This window comes from Sorghum bicolor, chromosome 6 (genome assembly GCF_000003195.3).
Source record: "Sorghum bicolor cultivar BTx623 chromosome 6, Sorghum_bicolor_NCBIv3, whole genome shotgun sequence".
Taxonomy (NCBI): domain Eukaryota; kingdom Viridiplantae; phylum Streptophyta; class Magnoliopsida; order Poales; family Poaceae; genus Sorghum; species Sorghum bicolor.
Window position 1 is genome coordinate 37,256,338 of NC_012875.2, and position 14,886 is coordinate 37,271,223.

At 41.9% G+C, this 14,886-nt stretch overlaps 1 protein-coding gene across 3 annotated transcripts; it reads left to right on the plus strand.

The window, feature by feature from the left end:
- On the plus strand, nucleotides 9,219–12,602 carry LOC8070818 (protein XRI1). Of its 3 annotated transcripts, none has more exons than XM_021462549.1 (9): nucleotides 9,219–9,493; nucleotides 10,547–10,596; nucleotides 10,696–10,812; nucleotides 10,892–11,028; nucleotides 11,118–11,196; nucleotides 11,287–11,368; nucleotides 11,465–11,508; nucleotides 11,781–11,861; nucleotides 11,957–12,602. In XM_021462549.1, exons 1-9 carry the CDS (start codon nucleotides 9,432–9,434, stop codon nucleotides 12,211–12,213), a joined length of 909 nt encoding a protein of 302 aa, XP_021318224.1. In that variant the 5' UTR covers nucleotides 9,219–9,431; the 3' UTR covers nucleotides 12,214–12,602. The 3 variants fall into 3 exon arrangements, with proteins under 3 accessions (XP_021318224.1, XP_021318223.1, XP_002446287.1); XM_021462548.1 differs by having other exon boundaries at nucleotides 9,220–9,493; nucleotides 10,699–10,812; nucleotides 11,456–11,508; XM_002446242.2 differs by having other exon boundaries at nucleotides 9,221–9,493; nucleotides 11,456–11,508.

Consider the following 14,886-nt stretch of genomic DNA (forward strand, 5'->3'; position numbering starts at 1 on the left):
GGAGTTTGAGAGAGGGCGCAAGAGTCTTTTCCTTATGTAACACCCTAAAAATTTTTTCTTTTTCAAATAGGTGAAAAAGATTTAATTTTGTATTTCTGTTCATGAAATATAGAGAAATAATATTTTTTTTATTAAATTAAAAATTATCATAGGAGTTTAGCAATATGTTTGAGAATTCATGCCTTTGCATTTGATTTATTGATGGGTGTGTGTTTGACAAAAGTTCAAAATATTTCAAACAGATTTAAAACGGATTTTGAAATGAGTTTGAAAATGGCTCTTAAATAAAAGAAAAAAAGAAAGAAGAAAACAATTTCCCCCTCGTTCTGGCCCGAAGGCCGAAACCCCCCCCCCCCCCCCGCGACCCAGCTTTCCCCCGCCCCGGCCAATTCGCTGCGGCCCAGCACGCCATTTCCCCCTCCCCCTCGCCTCGGCCCAACGCGGCCCACGAACGCGCACGCGCTGGCCCTCCCGTCCTCACTGTCTCCCTTGGCTGGCAAGCGGACCCCGCAACTTCGGTCACCGACAGGTGGGCCCCGCAAGTCAGGGGTTTTCTCCTACCTTGAGTCGGGGGCGAGCAGGACTCTGTCCCGACCCGAACCCTGAGATCCGTTTCCAAATTCTTTCGTGATTTTGCGTGATTCGTGGCTTTTGGTTCTATAAATGGGTTCGGGAATCATGACGCCTTCTTTCCTTCCCGTTTGCGTGGACGCGAGCTCCATCCTGCCCTAGCCTAGCTCGCAAGTGCCGCCGCCATCCTGCAGATCGACGCCGAGCATGGATCGGCGCTTCCACCGTGATATTGCCTCCGTAAGCTTGATGTCGGGCTTCGAAACGAATTTGCGAAGTCCCCGGACCCTTTTTTCCCTCGTTCATTGCTTTGGTTTGATCTTAATTGGGTGCCGAATCCTCAGCAGGAACTTCTATCCGCGAAATCACGTGGCCGGCTAATCCCGAGCCTTCCCCGGCCTCGTAAACTCCCTCGGTGAGTTCCCTATGTTCCTCTCTTGCTTCCCGTGCTTTCGGTTCAATGAATCGTGCATTAAATCGCGTAATCATCTAACTCCGGCGAGCTCCTCCTCCCTCCGGCCATGGCGCCGCTGGGAAACTCGCCGCCGGCCACCGCGGGCTCCCTGGAAGCCTCCTGGGCCGTAGAATCTTAAATCGACGCACGAGATTAGAAGTTACCCTTTCAGGGTAACATTTGCTAAAGAGTCCCCGAAAAAGTTCAGATTAGAACCCGCCGTCCCTTGGCGGATTAAGTGGTTTACGCTTTTCGTTTCGGAAAACGTATTCTTACCGACTTAAAAGAAAATACGTTTTCTACTATTTACGGTTTTGCCACCAGATTTAAATCACTTATAACATGCTCATTTTTAATCCGTTTTTGTCCAGTCAAATTGCGTTAGATTCGTCTTTTCGAGATCTACGTGTTAGTATCACTGTCTTCTCAGTATGAAACTTTTTAATTTCGTGATACTATTTAATTAATTATTATTCTACAGGAAATCTTAGAAAATTCATATCTTCTACGTTTTAACTCTGATTTTCGTGAACTTTACGTTTGTGTGATCGTAGCGCTGCGTAGAATATTTTGATAAACTTTTATATTTGTTTTACTACTGTTTGGTGTATTGTTCTAATTATAGTTTGTTTGCTTCGTGTATGATTGTCTACATTGGATTGCGTGTTGTTGATTGATGATCGGGTATAGACGGTGAGCGATACGTTGGTGATCAAGATCAAGCTTTTGACGACCAGCAGCAGGCTCAAGAGAGCTTTGATCAAGGCAAGTATAACTTGGTATCATCCTTGTTACCTATACACAATTAATACAGTATATATCATATGCATGTGTCCACCTTGATGACCTTAGCAAAATCATAGATGATTGTTATCCTGGATTCCTTGTTACCTATTTTGGATATGCATTTGGTAGTTCTTGCTAGTGCTTGATTATTAATCCATGATCTTGTAACATGAATATTTGAATATACAATAAACAATAAAATAAGCTTTCTAGCAACTTGAATATAAAGGGTGGAAAGAACTCTGGCTTTTGCTGGATTGATCTTGACCCTCCATAAGGACTTATCCCTTGGCAAAAGCTGGGACAACTCATACAACCATGAGGGCTATATAGCTCTGGGTTTAGTCAAGTATGAGTAAGCTTTTCTAGCTTGTTAGAGGTTACCCGAAAGGGCGGAGGGGCTGAACCGTTTTGGGTATAGTGTGAGCCCCTGTCCCTATGTGTATAGGCTGCGCGTCATTGTGCCATTCGGAAGGGGGGTATCTATATCTGCGTGCAAAGGAAACCTTGCGGCCCTAACTTGCTAGACGAACCTTTGAAAGACTTCATAGTGAACCCTGCCGACCTTCCTTGGTAGTGGGTTAAGAGGTCGACGGGCCTCGGGCGAAAGGGTAAATCATGACTCATGGGTAAAGATGTACAACCTCTGCAGAGTGTTAAATCTGGTATACTAGCCGTGCCCACGGATACGGGCGGCCCAGAAAACTGACGGAATAGATGGTCACTGATGAATATGATTAATGATGATAAATGATGGTTTATTATATTGTTTATATGTGTTATTCTTAATTCTTGTATACATTGATCATGTGGTTATGGGATTTACTATGCTACCTTGACATTTGCTACCCAATGATTAAACATGCTATCAACAATTAAAAGCTAAATGCAGTCAAACCAGTGTCAGCTGTTTGAGCCTCATGAACCCCTGGTTATACTTGTTGAGTACGATATGTGCTCACTCTTGCAATTTCCCCCACACCTCAGGATAAGTTTTGGGCTTGTGATCAACCAGTCAGTTGGATCCTGTGGAGAGAAGTTAATACCCGAAGTTGAAGCTGCCTATCCGCTGTTTGCTATTAAAGGTTATCTCTTTTATGTTAAGTACGTTATATATCTACGCATTGTCTTTTGATATTACCCCTTATTTGTAGCTATATGTGAGATTTGGTTTCTAAAACTCACATATGGTGTATATCTGGTTTTGTCCTTAAAATCGGGTATTACACCTTAGGGTTGAAGAGAATGAAAATGAGCCAAGTGTTGGTAAATCTTAGCAGCACCGCTAGAATAGCGATGTCACCAGAGATGCCAGGTGTGTTTTAATTCTAGACTAGTGGATAATTCCGCAAGCGCACAAAATGTACCGATGTAGCTCTTCACCCGGGAGTATTCTAAGGTATCATAATTTATATTTTCCCAAGGGAAAGCAAGCTAGGATGTGTAATAAGAGAGAGGAGATATCCTCGTGTTTACTATGGCCTAGAGCTAACTAGTGGACTACGGGGTAAACGATAGATAGGATAAATGATAATCAAAGTAAAGCTTAAATCCTAATCTAAGGTAACTAGTAGTGATAGCTAGGTGGGAGGACAACAAGTGAGTATAGGACTCCTATGATGCTAACTTAACTCTGGTGGACTCGATCCTAATAGATAGATTAGATACATAAACTAACCCTTACTACTTGTGTGAGGGTAGGAAACAAAAGAGAAGGAGACAGAACCCCTGCTCAAGCGAGACCAAACTTATGTACGCCCTGCACTTAGAAACTAGCCTCGACGTGGTGGGAATCCTAATGCCGAGCCCGAACTATCACTTTAGGCCAGTGCACCCACACACCTTCCGTAAAGACTAGTGGCTACCAATGATAAGACTATGTATGAACACCACGTTCACACTTACTCTTACAACTCTTACTAACGATCAAATTAGCTCGAGCTCCTAGATTAACTTAGGACGCTCATCTACACACAAGGTCTGGTTCCAGGGACCAATCCACTATAACAACTATGCTACTAAGACTTAGCACACTACAAAACTATAAAGAGACTTGCACAAAGTAGTACTAAAAGTAATACTAAGAAAAGTAAAGAAAGACTAATATATTAAAGTATAGTACTAAAGGAAAGATACAAGAACAATATCAGACTCTCCAGAAGGCGACTCTGGAGACCCTGAGCTTGCTTGACTCAACTCAAACTCCCACTACTAGACTAACAACTACTTGATCTCTCAAGCTTATGAGTATGAAGATGCAAGAAGAGAGATTTACAAGTGAGGATCCATCAGCTAATTATAGATGGAGGTGGAGTAGGGGCTACTCCAGCGCCACATCAACGATCCGTGTGATGTTGCTTAATAGCCCTTGGATGCAACCGACCTTGGAACCGCCTCAAATCCAATGGCTAGCATCATTTTAGCATGTGTGAAATGTGGAGAAGTCGGTGGGAGCAAACTGACCTCGACTGGCCACCAGGGGGGATCGGTCGATCCTCCTATGGTAGGTGGGGCCAGCCTAGGTCGGTTGGCTGGTGTCCCCATTTGTCATAGAGTCTGGTTCTCCATCTTGTTGTACTTTGTCATGCCGATTCTTCTGACATGTGGACCCATGAATCTGTGTGCTCCTAATTTCAGCCGTTGAGAGAAAGCACACTCTGATCTGAAGGCTGAGAATTGCTTCTAGGAGGTTGCCTTGGATCATGCCTACATGGCATGTTGAGGAGGTGGCACAGGGGGATCAGTCGATCCCCCATGTGGGCCCATCTTGGTTGCTTTTTGTGCCATTTCATGCTACCTACAAATCACAAGCTAAGAGTACAAGTGGAACTATTTATTGATAAAATGTGTTCATGAATGTTTAATCTTCCTTGAAACCAAGGCTTGTTGACGGTGTTTTGGATGTGCATTTTGATGCTATAATTACCATCAACAAGATCCCACAATCTTAACCTTTGCTTGTCTCAAGCAAATAATTAGGACTTGGCCTCGGTGGATCAGGTAAAGTTACTATGCTAACATTTCAAGAGTGCTAGGTGCACAACAAAGTTCTTCTCCTTGAATGAAAAATTTAGCTAAGTATAACTCACCCATATTACCCTAGTACTCTATGGGGCTTATGGCATTTTCCTTTGTCTTGAGTGGTTGAAGGATAGAACAGTTAGACCAGAGCACTATTTTTCTTGATCTTTAGCAAGTTTCATACCGGAGGTTTTGTGACATTTTCAAAAGAATTCTAAAGTGTTCCTCAAATGGTTCTCTCAAGTCGCTCAATGGTCTATGATTCCTTACCAAGGCATATAATAAGTTGCCTTCAAAGTTTCATCAGGCTTATGTGGAGCTTAAGGTATGGATGAAAGAGATGGCATACTTACTTTGCATAAGTTGCGCAGTCAAAACTCGGATCCTTGTAGAGAAGTGTCATACTCCCAGATCAAGATGTGCAAGTGTAAGGAATGGAGTGGATGGTGGTATATGTGGAATGGATGGTGGATAGGTTGCTCCTCTAATTGATGACTTCTCTTTTTCTACTGAGGCAAGGCTAGAGTCTAATTGCTTTCTTTCTTTCCCCTCTCTCTTTTTTGAGAGAGAGAGAGAGGGTATCTCTGATAACTTGAAAGGAACTAATACTTATTCATGCTAGCCTTTAACTATGCCTCATATACCAAGTGTTAATCTTAGAGAGAATGAAATGTTTGACTTTTAAAGCATGGAGCAACCCATATGGTGGAGATGTTATGAATGCACACTTCCAAATTAGAAGTGGCAGAGGGATATGTATGAAAGGAGTTGCATACTCCCAGAGTGGAAGCAACATGGTGGTGTGGTGTATGGGTAAATGTGTACTTCCAAGATCGAGGTAGCAATGAGTTTGTGGCTGGTTGATTACTGATCTTAGGAGCATGATAAATCTCTAAACAAGGGTCACAAGCCTTGATCACACTCAACACAAAGCAAATAGCATATGTAGAAGGTTTGCAACATTGTAAAGTATATTTGGCTCTGGTAGAAATTTTATAACCACTGAGGAACAAATTAGTTTTTTGGTCATTTTTAGAAAATAAATCTCCGGTACTCAACTGGCTTAGAACAATATTATAGCTGATCCTATCATACTATCTCGTATCCCTCAAGGATTTAGACGTAGTTATTAGAACTCGCAACCCACAAAGTTTCAGGTTCATGATGGTCTAGTGAAGCTAAGTAATTCATACTTGGAGAAGCACTAAGTTGTAAACTAGGCACTAGAGAAACATTAACAAAGCAACTACTCATCATTTCCCAAAGAAAGATAACCATTCACGAACATGAACTAAGGGAAATAAGTAAGCTAAATATTTTTAGTCTTTTTAAATATAAGATGCAGAAAATAAAAGAGTGGATAGCGAGATACTCATCTGAGTGGAGAGAGGATCTCCCCTGTAACACTCCTAGTGTTAGCTTGCATGTTAACCATGAGCATTGCATCCACATGAGCATCATACCATGATCACATGTCACTTTGTGTATATCTCATGTGAATTGATTGCTTATTTACTTGTATGTGTGTGAGTAGTGTAGGACCAATGTATTTAAGTACACATGGTTCTCCAAAATACTTTATTCATGTTTAGAATATCATTTGGAACCAAGTTTATGTTGGAGGTGTCCTCAAAAAATGCCCCTAAGTCATGGTTAACCCTAGGTTGACCTAGTTGACCTCCTAAACCTCTTTTCAAAGACCTTTTATGAAACCAGTGTTAGAGACCTTCCATGTAAATGACCTCTAAAGCAAAGTTGTAGTAAATTTTATAAGCTACAAAAGTTGTTTTGGTACCTTTCCATGAAAATTGTTGGAACATAACCAAAAGTGGCCCACAAGACAGAAATCAGTGCTGTTTTCAATACTTAGGCGAATTTGGTTAAGTCTGGGTTTTCATATTCGAGGTAGGGTGCTTGGGAGCCTTGTAGTTTGGATTCTAGACCAAACTAGACTTTGATCCTTTAAGCAAACTTGTAGAACTCGTGTAGCTCTATCCATTGGGACAAATCCGAGCAAAAACCACCGAGTGAATGGTGAGTAAAACGTCGACGAAAATCAGGTTTCAGTCATTGCACTCGTGAGCTTCACACATTGATTCAGTTGGGCAGAGCTTCACCCGCCGCCGCGTGTCCGGCCACCTATCGGCCGTACATCGACGGCAACCCCGCCAGTCAGCACCAACACGTCCACTTGAGCGCCACACACCTCCTAGACGCCTCAAACGCGCCACTCACCCATCCATAGCTCCACATTTCGCCCGCCGTCGTCCTCGACGAGCTCCGCCGCACTTCGGCGAGCTCTCCCGGCCGCGCCACCGCGTCCCGAGCCGAGCTGCTTCGCCCAGAGCTCCGTCGTGACATCCTCTACTCATTGTCCATCTCTTTTCCCCAGCTGAGCACTGGTTAGGCCACATTGTCAACTCCATCGCGAGCTCCACCTCACCTTGTGATCCTTGGAAAGTGGATCTAAGCTGAACCATAATTTATTGGTCATAAGGGAGAATTGCTGGTTGAGGTCACGGGTGAGACAGAGGAGCATCCCACACCAGAATTTCTGGCTAAGTGAGGAGAATTGTCAGTTGAGGGTTCTCTGTGAGAGGCGTCCTCCACACCAGAATTTCTGGTTAAGGAATGAGAATTGTCGGTTGAGGGTTCTATGTGGGAAGGAAATATGTTGTGATGTCTAGGAAATATATACTTGATCAATCGAGCACTTAGGACACCTGCAAGTAATATAATTTTGATCCCTCTTTATAGTATGGCATCCTATAACTCCTTTGAAGTTCAAATGAAATGAAAATTAAAACTGAACTCCCCTCTAGTTGAAGTGTGACGCTACATATTTCTTTGAAGTAATAATTGAGGGGTCTCATGTTTCAATTGCACTTTTTCACATTGGTATTTAAGTGAAAAACTCATGAAACAACACAAGCTCTTATATGCATTATCATTAATTTACCAAAACCCACAAAATAGGATTTGTTGCACTTACACTAGATCCCTAGAAAGGGAGGTTTCTAACATCTAGGTGCAGACAAATACTGACCACTTCCTATCTTAGCAGCATTCCTTTGTATTATATGGGTTTTTACTTGCTCAAGGATGGGGATCATAAGTCTATGGATAGTATAAGGGCTAAGTTCCTTTGACAAGGAGCTAAAGGTAAATTTAGATACCATATGGCCAAGTAGGAAATGGTAACTAGGCCCAAAGACCAAAAGGGCTTAGGGATTATCAATACAACCATTATGAATGAGTGTTTACTAGTCAAATCGATGATGATATTTGGTTTAAAATCCTTAAGGCCAAATACATGAGTGAGAATGGTTTCTTTGCTTCAAAAGTGATTAAAACCAAACACTTGTTCAGGTGGGGATCTATGTTGAAGGTAGGGACTGGCAAACATTATAAATTTTGGGATGACTTTTGGATGCATAATGTGCCAGTAAAGCTTTTATATGATGATCTATACAAGATGGCTAGGGAGCCTTCTTGTTTTGTAGCGGACTATTGGGAGGATGGAACATGGGTGGTGGACTTTGTGAGATGCTTCTATATTCAAGAATATGGGTGGTTAGGACTTCTTGAAAACTTGAATGATATGCCCTTACAGACGTTGTGATGTGGGCGAGATAATAAACGACATTTCTCCACTAAATCTCTTTACAGATTTATTATTGACTAGGGGTCTCTAGTAGAGTTGCTGGTTGTATCAGGAAAAGCAAGGTGCCACTAAAAATAAAGTTTTTCCTTTGGCAAGTATTCAACAATAAGGTGCAAGTAGGTGTTAACTTGATAAAGAAGGGTTGGAAAGGGAAGAAAACTTGTGTATGTGGAGGTCTAGAATCCATTGAGCATATGTCTTTTCATTGTAACATGGAGAATTTTGTTTGGGGCATCATCAAGGAACTATTCCAATTAAGTTGTGTTCCTTCTTCCTTGAGTGATCTTTCCATGATTGATAACCCGAATATTTGCTACCGTTTTATGGCTCTTAATAAAAACTAAGGTAAACTCTTTTTTTTTTTAAAAAAGGTACTGTGTTACACCCATTTCTTTTTTTTAACAGCGTTACACCCATTTCTATACTTACATGAAACCAGATGATTTTTTTAAATTTTTGAGGAGAATGAAACCAAATGGCTGCTTTTTTTAGGGGGAAAGCCAAATAGCTACTGGACTTGTCGAGTGTGGCAAATGTCTTGGCACGCTGGGCTTTTGGAAGGCCATCAATTGTTGCACTGGCTCTGGCACCCCGCGCCCACCAAACAACAGGGTGGATTGTGAGAGAGGGACAGGCAGGCGGCGAGCAAGGAATTTGAGCTGGGCACGCGGCGCGAAGGCCGAGGGCTCGTGCCCAACGGCCTTCTCACTCAGCCCATCTCGTGCCCACCTCCCCTCCCTTTTCTGACCCACGACCCCCACCCCTCTTCATCCCTCGACTACAAATGCGGCGCAACCGTGGGCGCAGCAGCAGCCGGCGAGTGTGTAGCAGGATGCTCTCGCTCTCGCCATCGCATCGCGCACAGTAGACACTCAAATCCGATTGCCGAGGGGGAGAAGGCGGAGACCCGTTGCAACGGCTAGTTGCGGCGGCCCGATGGACCCGTCGTCCCATGGCGGCGGCGCCGCCGATGGAAGTGCCGACGGCCATAGCCAAATGTGGGTGAGGGGGGCCCGACTCGTGTGCGTTGATCCGCGTCTTTGGGGGACTGGTCTCCGCTCGCGTTTTTGTTTGAGGGGGAGGAGGTTTTGGTTTGGGACCGATGCGCCGCCGTCGTCTGATGATGCGAGACCTCGCGCGGTCGTGCCGGCAAGCTGAGATCCGCGCCACCGACGGGGGATTCCGGCGGCTGTTGGATCGCGTCGGCGATCTAACAGTAGAGAAATCCTACCGAAGCAGCGATCTGGTGTACCGGTTTTGGCGGATTGGGATGATCCATCCGCCGGTCCTTGGTCCTGGGTTCTCGTCCCATGAATCCAAATCGGATTGGGATTCGATCTGCTGGTTGGGATGTCTTTTACGATGATGCGCGCTATGGGCTGCCGATTTGTTTGTATCCAAATCGGAGATTAGGCTGACGCGGCCGCTAAAGCTTGGATGGGGAGGATATTGGACTGGCTGGGGCTGGAATTGGCGTGCGTATGCTGTTCGTTGTAGTGCCTCACTGCTGGTGATAAAGTTTCTGTGTTGCTAGCCCTTAATTCTTTGTTTCACTGGATAATTGACCTTACATACCAAACTAAAATTAAAATCTTATTAAAATCTGTCTACTGCCTACAAGAGTAGCTTCATGACCTGTCTTAGGTTTACATGATTCAACTTGTACCCTGGCTCAATTGAGCCAAAGCTTGGATGGGGGAGGATATGGGTTCACAGGGGCTGGAATGGGGCGTGTGTATGCTGTTCATTCTAATGCCTGATTGGCAGGAATTAATTTAGTCTATAGCTTGTATGTGCTTCAGGGCCTTTGATTGTTAGTACATAACGAAGTACAATCAGATGAAAATCTGGGTACAGCCTACAAAAGTAGCTCATGAATCATGGCTTGTCTTCAGTGGGTGTGATTGAACTTATACCCTGCCTCAACTCTTTCCTGAACTGAATGCTTGTAAATTGACTTGCTATTCTGGTGCACTATTTTTTTTTTTGGCAATTTATTATACTTATAATGCTTGTAACGCTTTCCTGAACTCTTGTAATGCTTTCCGCAGTCTGTGGGATTGGACAGCAGAGCATTGTGAACCTAATGGTTCAAGTCATGGTACTTTCATTCACATCCATAATCTCCATCTATATCACAATCAATCTTTAAAGTACCTGTTTGGACTTGCTTTCTCATTATGTCCCTTTTTTTTTACAGCAGATGCTACCAAATTCGTGTGGGATTGCCTCAATCAAGATGATGATGAGCTGTTGGGATTGCTTGGAAATCAAACCCCATTGAGAGACTGCCGCAATTTCTTTGCTGACCTTGGTGGTACAAAGCTTTTTGTTCGGCCAATTATCATTCATTCCACTCTTGAATGCATAGCTTAAAGCGTCTGTTACTTTTGTAGATATCACATGCAAGGAGACCTTGGACCTGGAGGAATCTCGGGAATCAAAGCGGCGACGCACATTGGAGTACCCTTCAGAGTCTAGTCAGTCAGAAGTTGGGACTCATGGTACTGGTTCACCTTTCGTTACACCTGAGGTTGTTCAACAGCTCCCAGCTATGTTTCAAATCTAATCTTTGCAATTTGCATATCATAGTTATGCATGTTCTGTTTTTCCATGTTTCAGGTAGCAGAAATTTCATTGCTCTGCGCTGATAAACCACAGAGCTTAAATTGTGATATGCACAACACTTCAAATAATTTAGGTTTGTATTTTTCATTATATATGCTTAAACAGTGCCCCTACTTTTTGTTAATTGAAAAATTTACATCAGATACAATAAATTCCTTGTCAGATGAAGCACCCTACCACCAAGAAGATAATCTTTTGGAACATTGCTCTTATGAAACTCCTGTGTACCTCGAGCCTGATCAAACGTCTGTCCCTCTCTGGTTCCACTGAAACCACTTTATTTGGCTCATTCATATGTTAGCTGTGGTATATTCATCTCCTACTTGCTGTAGGCCTTGTAGCCAGGAGAGCATTGCATGTATAAATGATCAAGCTGGTATTTCAGGTCAGTGCAAATCACTTTTTCTATACCATTTGATAGTCAATTTTTCATTTAATTTTGCAACTCAGCTTCCAACATTTCCATTAATATTTGTTCTTAAGCTCACTAGATATCTGAGAGGAGCATTTTAGTTTCCTATTTTTCTTCAGTTGTGGTCTATTTGCAGTTGCCACAATGTACTATTATAACCAGCAACCATAATGTTTGAGTGCCTTCCTAGCACCAGGGTTTTGTATTGGGTCAACAACTTACCTATTATTTCTATATGCCTACAGGAACAACTGAGATTGCACCAATGACAGAAAGTTTCATAATGCAGGAAACTAGGAAGCTTTCTACACTCAAGGTCTCCAAAGGTATTTCATGTTGACAGTATATTATTACTTGGAACACACTTGAACTTCCAGTTTCATCAGTGCTAATCATGTGGCCTCTTTTGCCTTACTACTAGGACCAAGCTCATCACTAGTTAGGGTGAAGGAAAACTTAACTATCTCAGTAGCATATCCTTTTACTCTCATCAAACCATCTTGGGAGGAAGGTGATGTTACCTTACAGGATATAAATCAGCGAATCCGTGCTCCTCCTAAGAAGGCCCCGGAGATCCTTGGAACTTCAGCGTTCTCTGGCAAGCCAGTGATTGGCAAGACAAGAATCAGAACAGAAGGGGGGAAAGGAAGCATCACAATACTAAGAACAAAGGGCTGAGAACCGGAAAATACCTTTGATCCTTATTTATCTGCCAGTCTCTCCATTTATCAGAAGAGAAAGGGGAGAAGGCAGCTCCCTGGTGGTCAATTGTGCAGGCACATGAGGCTGCCATTGATTCACAGTTCAAGGAACAGAAGGCATAGAACCTGATTATGCCATGGATTCTTATTTATCTCCCATTCTCTTGATTGCTGTTGGCCCTTTGGTCCATGTGCAGGCCTCTGTAGCTTTCCAGCTGTTACTTTTTTCTTTCAGTTTTGTACCGTGGCTTTGTCTTGTGAATTACTGTACATGCAAAAGCAAAACTCCTTCAGATGTTCAGCATTCTTATGGTGTATTTATAACATGTGGTCGATGATATATACAAAAATCTGAAGTTAAAGGAATGAGTGTGTTAAATTCCATTTATTACTTCTTGAGAGGCTGTTCAATCCTTCCGTGTCCATAATGAGAAGTTTTCTTATATGACACTAGCAAACTCACTAATTCCTTCTATGAACCTTAAAATTTCAAAGTTAACTATTTGATGCTAGCTTTGAATTCCATGCCTTAGAGCAACTCCAAGAGGCTCTCTAAATCTTTTGTAAATGCTAGTAATAGAGATTTTAGTGAAAAACTACTCTCCAACAGCTTGTCTAAATGGTTATACAAATATAGCCATCTTCTATTCTGGATTATTCGTTAGCCAAAAATAGAAAATGAGAATAGCTCTCTAGAGTGCGCACGAGAGATAGAAAAGCTGTAGGAGAGTGAAGAAATATAGAAAACGATTTTTATGGAAATGGTTCTCAAAATGATGATTTAGAGAGGGAGATTTGCAAAGACTTTTGGAGATGGTCTTAGCTAACACTTCTGCTACTTCTGCCTATAGATGTCCAAATGGGCTAAAACTAAAAGGAGGCACGAGGCACGACCTACTAAGGCTTGGCCTGAGCACGGTCGGTAGTTGTCCGTAAATCCTATGGATGAAGGCACCATTAAAGAACATTGAAATCAATTTCAAACAATTGTCATTGCTATTTGACAATGAAAGTGCCATAGAGCTCACCAACAAATTAGTTCAACACTCAAGAATAAAGCATAAAGATGTCCGCCATCATTTCATAAGAGATCATCAATAAAAAGAAGACATTTGCATTGAGAGTATAAGCACTGATGATCAACTTGCTGATATATTCACAAAGTCACTTGATGAGAAGAGGTTTTGCAAGCTAAGGAATGAATTGAACATACTTGACTACTGAAATATGTGTTGATGCACCCCAATTATATGACATGCCTCTCCTTCGAGCAAAAGGTACAATTGTTTGACATGTCACTCATTCTTTGCTAAGGACTTGTTTAGTGCATCTAGTCATTCCTAACATATCTTAGGCTCATTCATAAAAATCAAATGAATTTGATGCTTGTATGGTACCACTATTGCTTCCATGCTTGAAATGATCTAGTAGTAGCATATGACATGTTTGTGGGCTTGCAATCGTAGTGTTTGTTTCATCTGGAATATGAGCTATAAGTGTTTAATTCAACATGGTACAAGATAACCCTTATTTGATGTGTGAAAAAGCTTGTCCTTGGATCAAACTAAGATAAATATCTTAGACAAGTAATCTAGATTGAACTAATTTGGGAAAATAGTCTCACTTCACATGGTTTCACACTAACTTATCTAAAATTTGAGCTCACATTTTATGATCATTGATGACAAAGGCGGAGAGAATTTCCCAAAGATTTGCACAAGGGGGAGAAGTACAAAGATAGGGAGTAACATGATAAAGGAAGGGGATCAATTAAAATTTTGAAGCACACAAGTAGGGGGAGCAAGCTCATAAACATGTTTGTTGCATTTGAATGTGCATTTCATATGATTGTTTGTATTTGCATTATCTTTAGAAGCTTTCTCTCTGATACCTTGCTTGTATGGTATATGCTAGTTACAGGTTTGATTGTTGAAATAAAGAACTAGCATGTATAGGAAGTGTAACTAGACTTTTATGTTTTCACATGTGGTACTAGAGCCTTGTTTATAATGTTGATCTCATGAGGTGTTCTAGTTTTGTGAATGTCTAGTTATTAATGGTGCTAAGGATGATTTACATTGGCAACCGATTGGTATCACGCTTCAAAGGTCCATTCTTTACACCTTAGCATCATTTGGTAGAAACTGACTCCTATATTTCCTATTCAAGCATATGTGCAAGATTTCAAATCCAAACTCTTAGCACATATGTAGGGGGAGCAATTGCTACCAAATTGGATTTATGAAACTTGTCCATAGCCTTTGCACATGGTAAAATGCTTGGGCCAGCATCATGAATGCAAGAAAATTTTATTGAAAATCTTTGTAAATGGGTTGTTATCAATTACCAAAAAGAGAGAGATTGAAAGCCTAGTTTTATTTTTGGATAATTGATAAAACTCAACTACTAACCTTCATGCTAAGTATGTGTAGATTAGATGAGGTTGGTCATGCCAAGTGATGGAGCAAGAGATGATCATGGTGATGATGGTGATGACCACAAGATGATCAAGTGCTCAACTAGAAAAGAAGAAAGAGAAAAACAAAACCCTTTGAAGCTCAAGGCAAATGTATTGCTTAGGGTTTTAGTTTTTGTGATCAAGACGCCATAGAGGGTGTGATCACATTTAGGATAGCATACTATAAAGAGG

Coding starts and splice junctions, on each gene's coding strand:
- LOC8070818 (XM_002446242.2), top strand. CDS start 9,432: ATGGACCCGTCGTCCCATGGCGGCGGCGCCGCCGATGGAAGTGCCGAC. Junction 10,597..10,695: donor ACCTAATGGTTCAAGTCATG/GTACTTTCATTC, acceptor TTTTTTTTACAG/CAGATGCTACCAAATTCGTG. Junction 10,813..10,891: donor TTTCTTTGCTGACCTTGGTG/GTACAAAGCTTT, acceptor TTACTTTTGTAG/ATATCACATGCAAGGAGACC.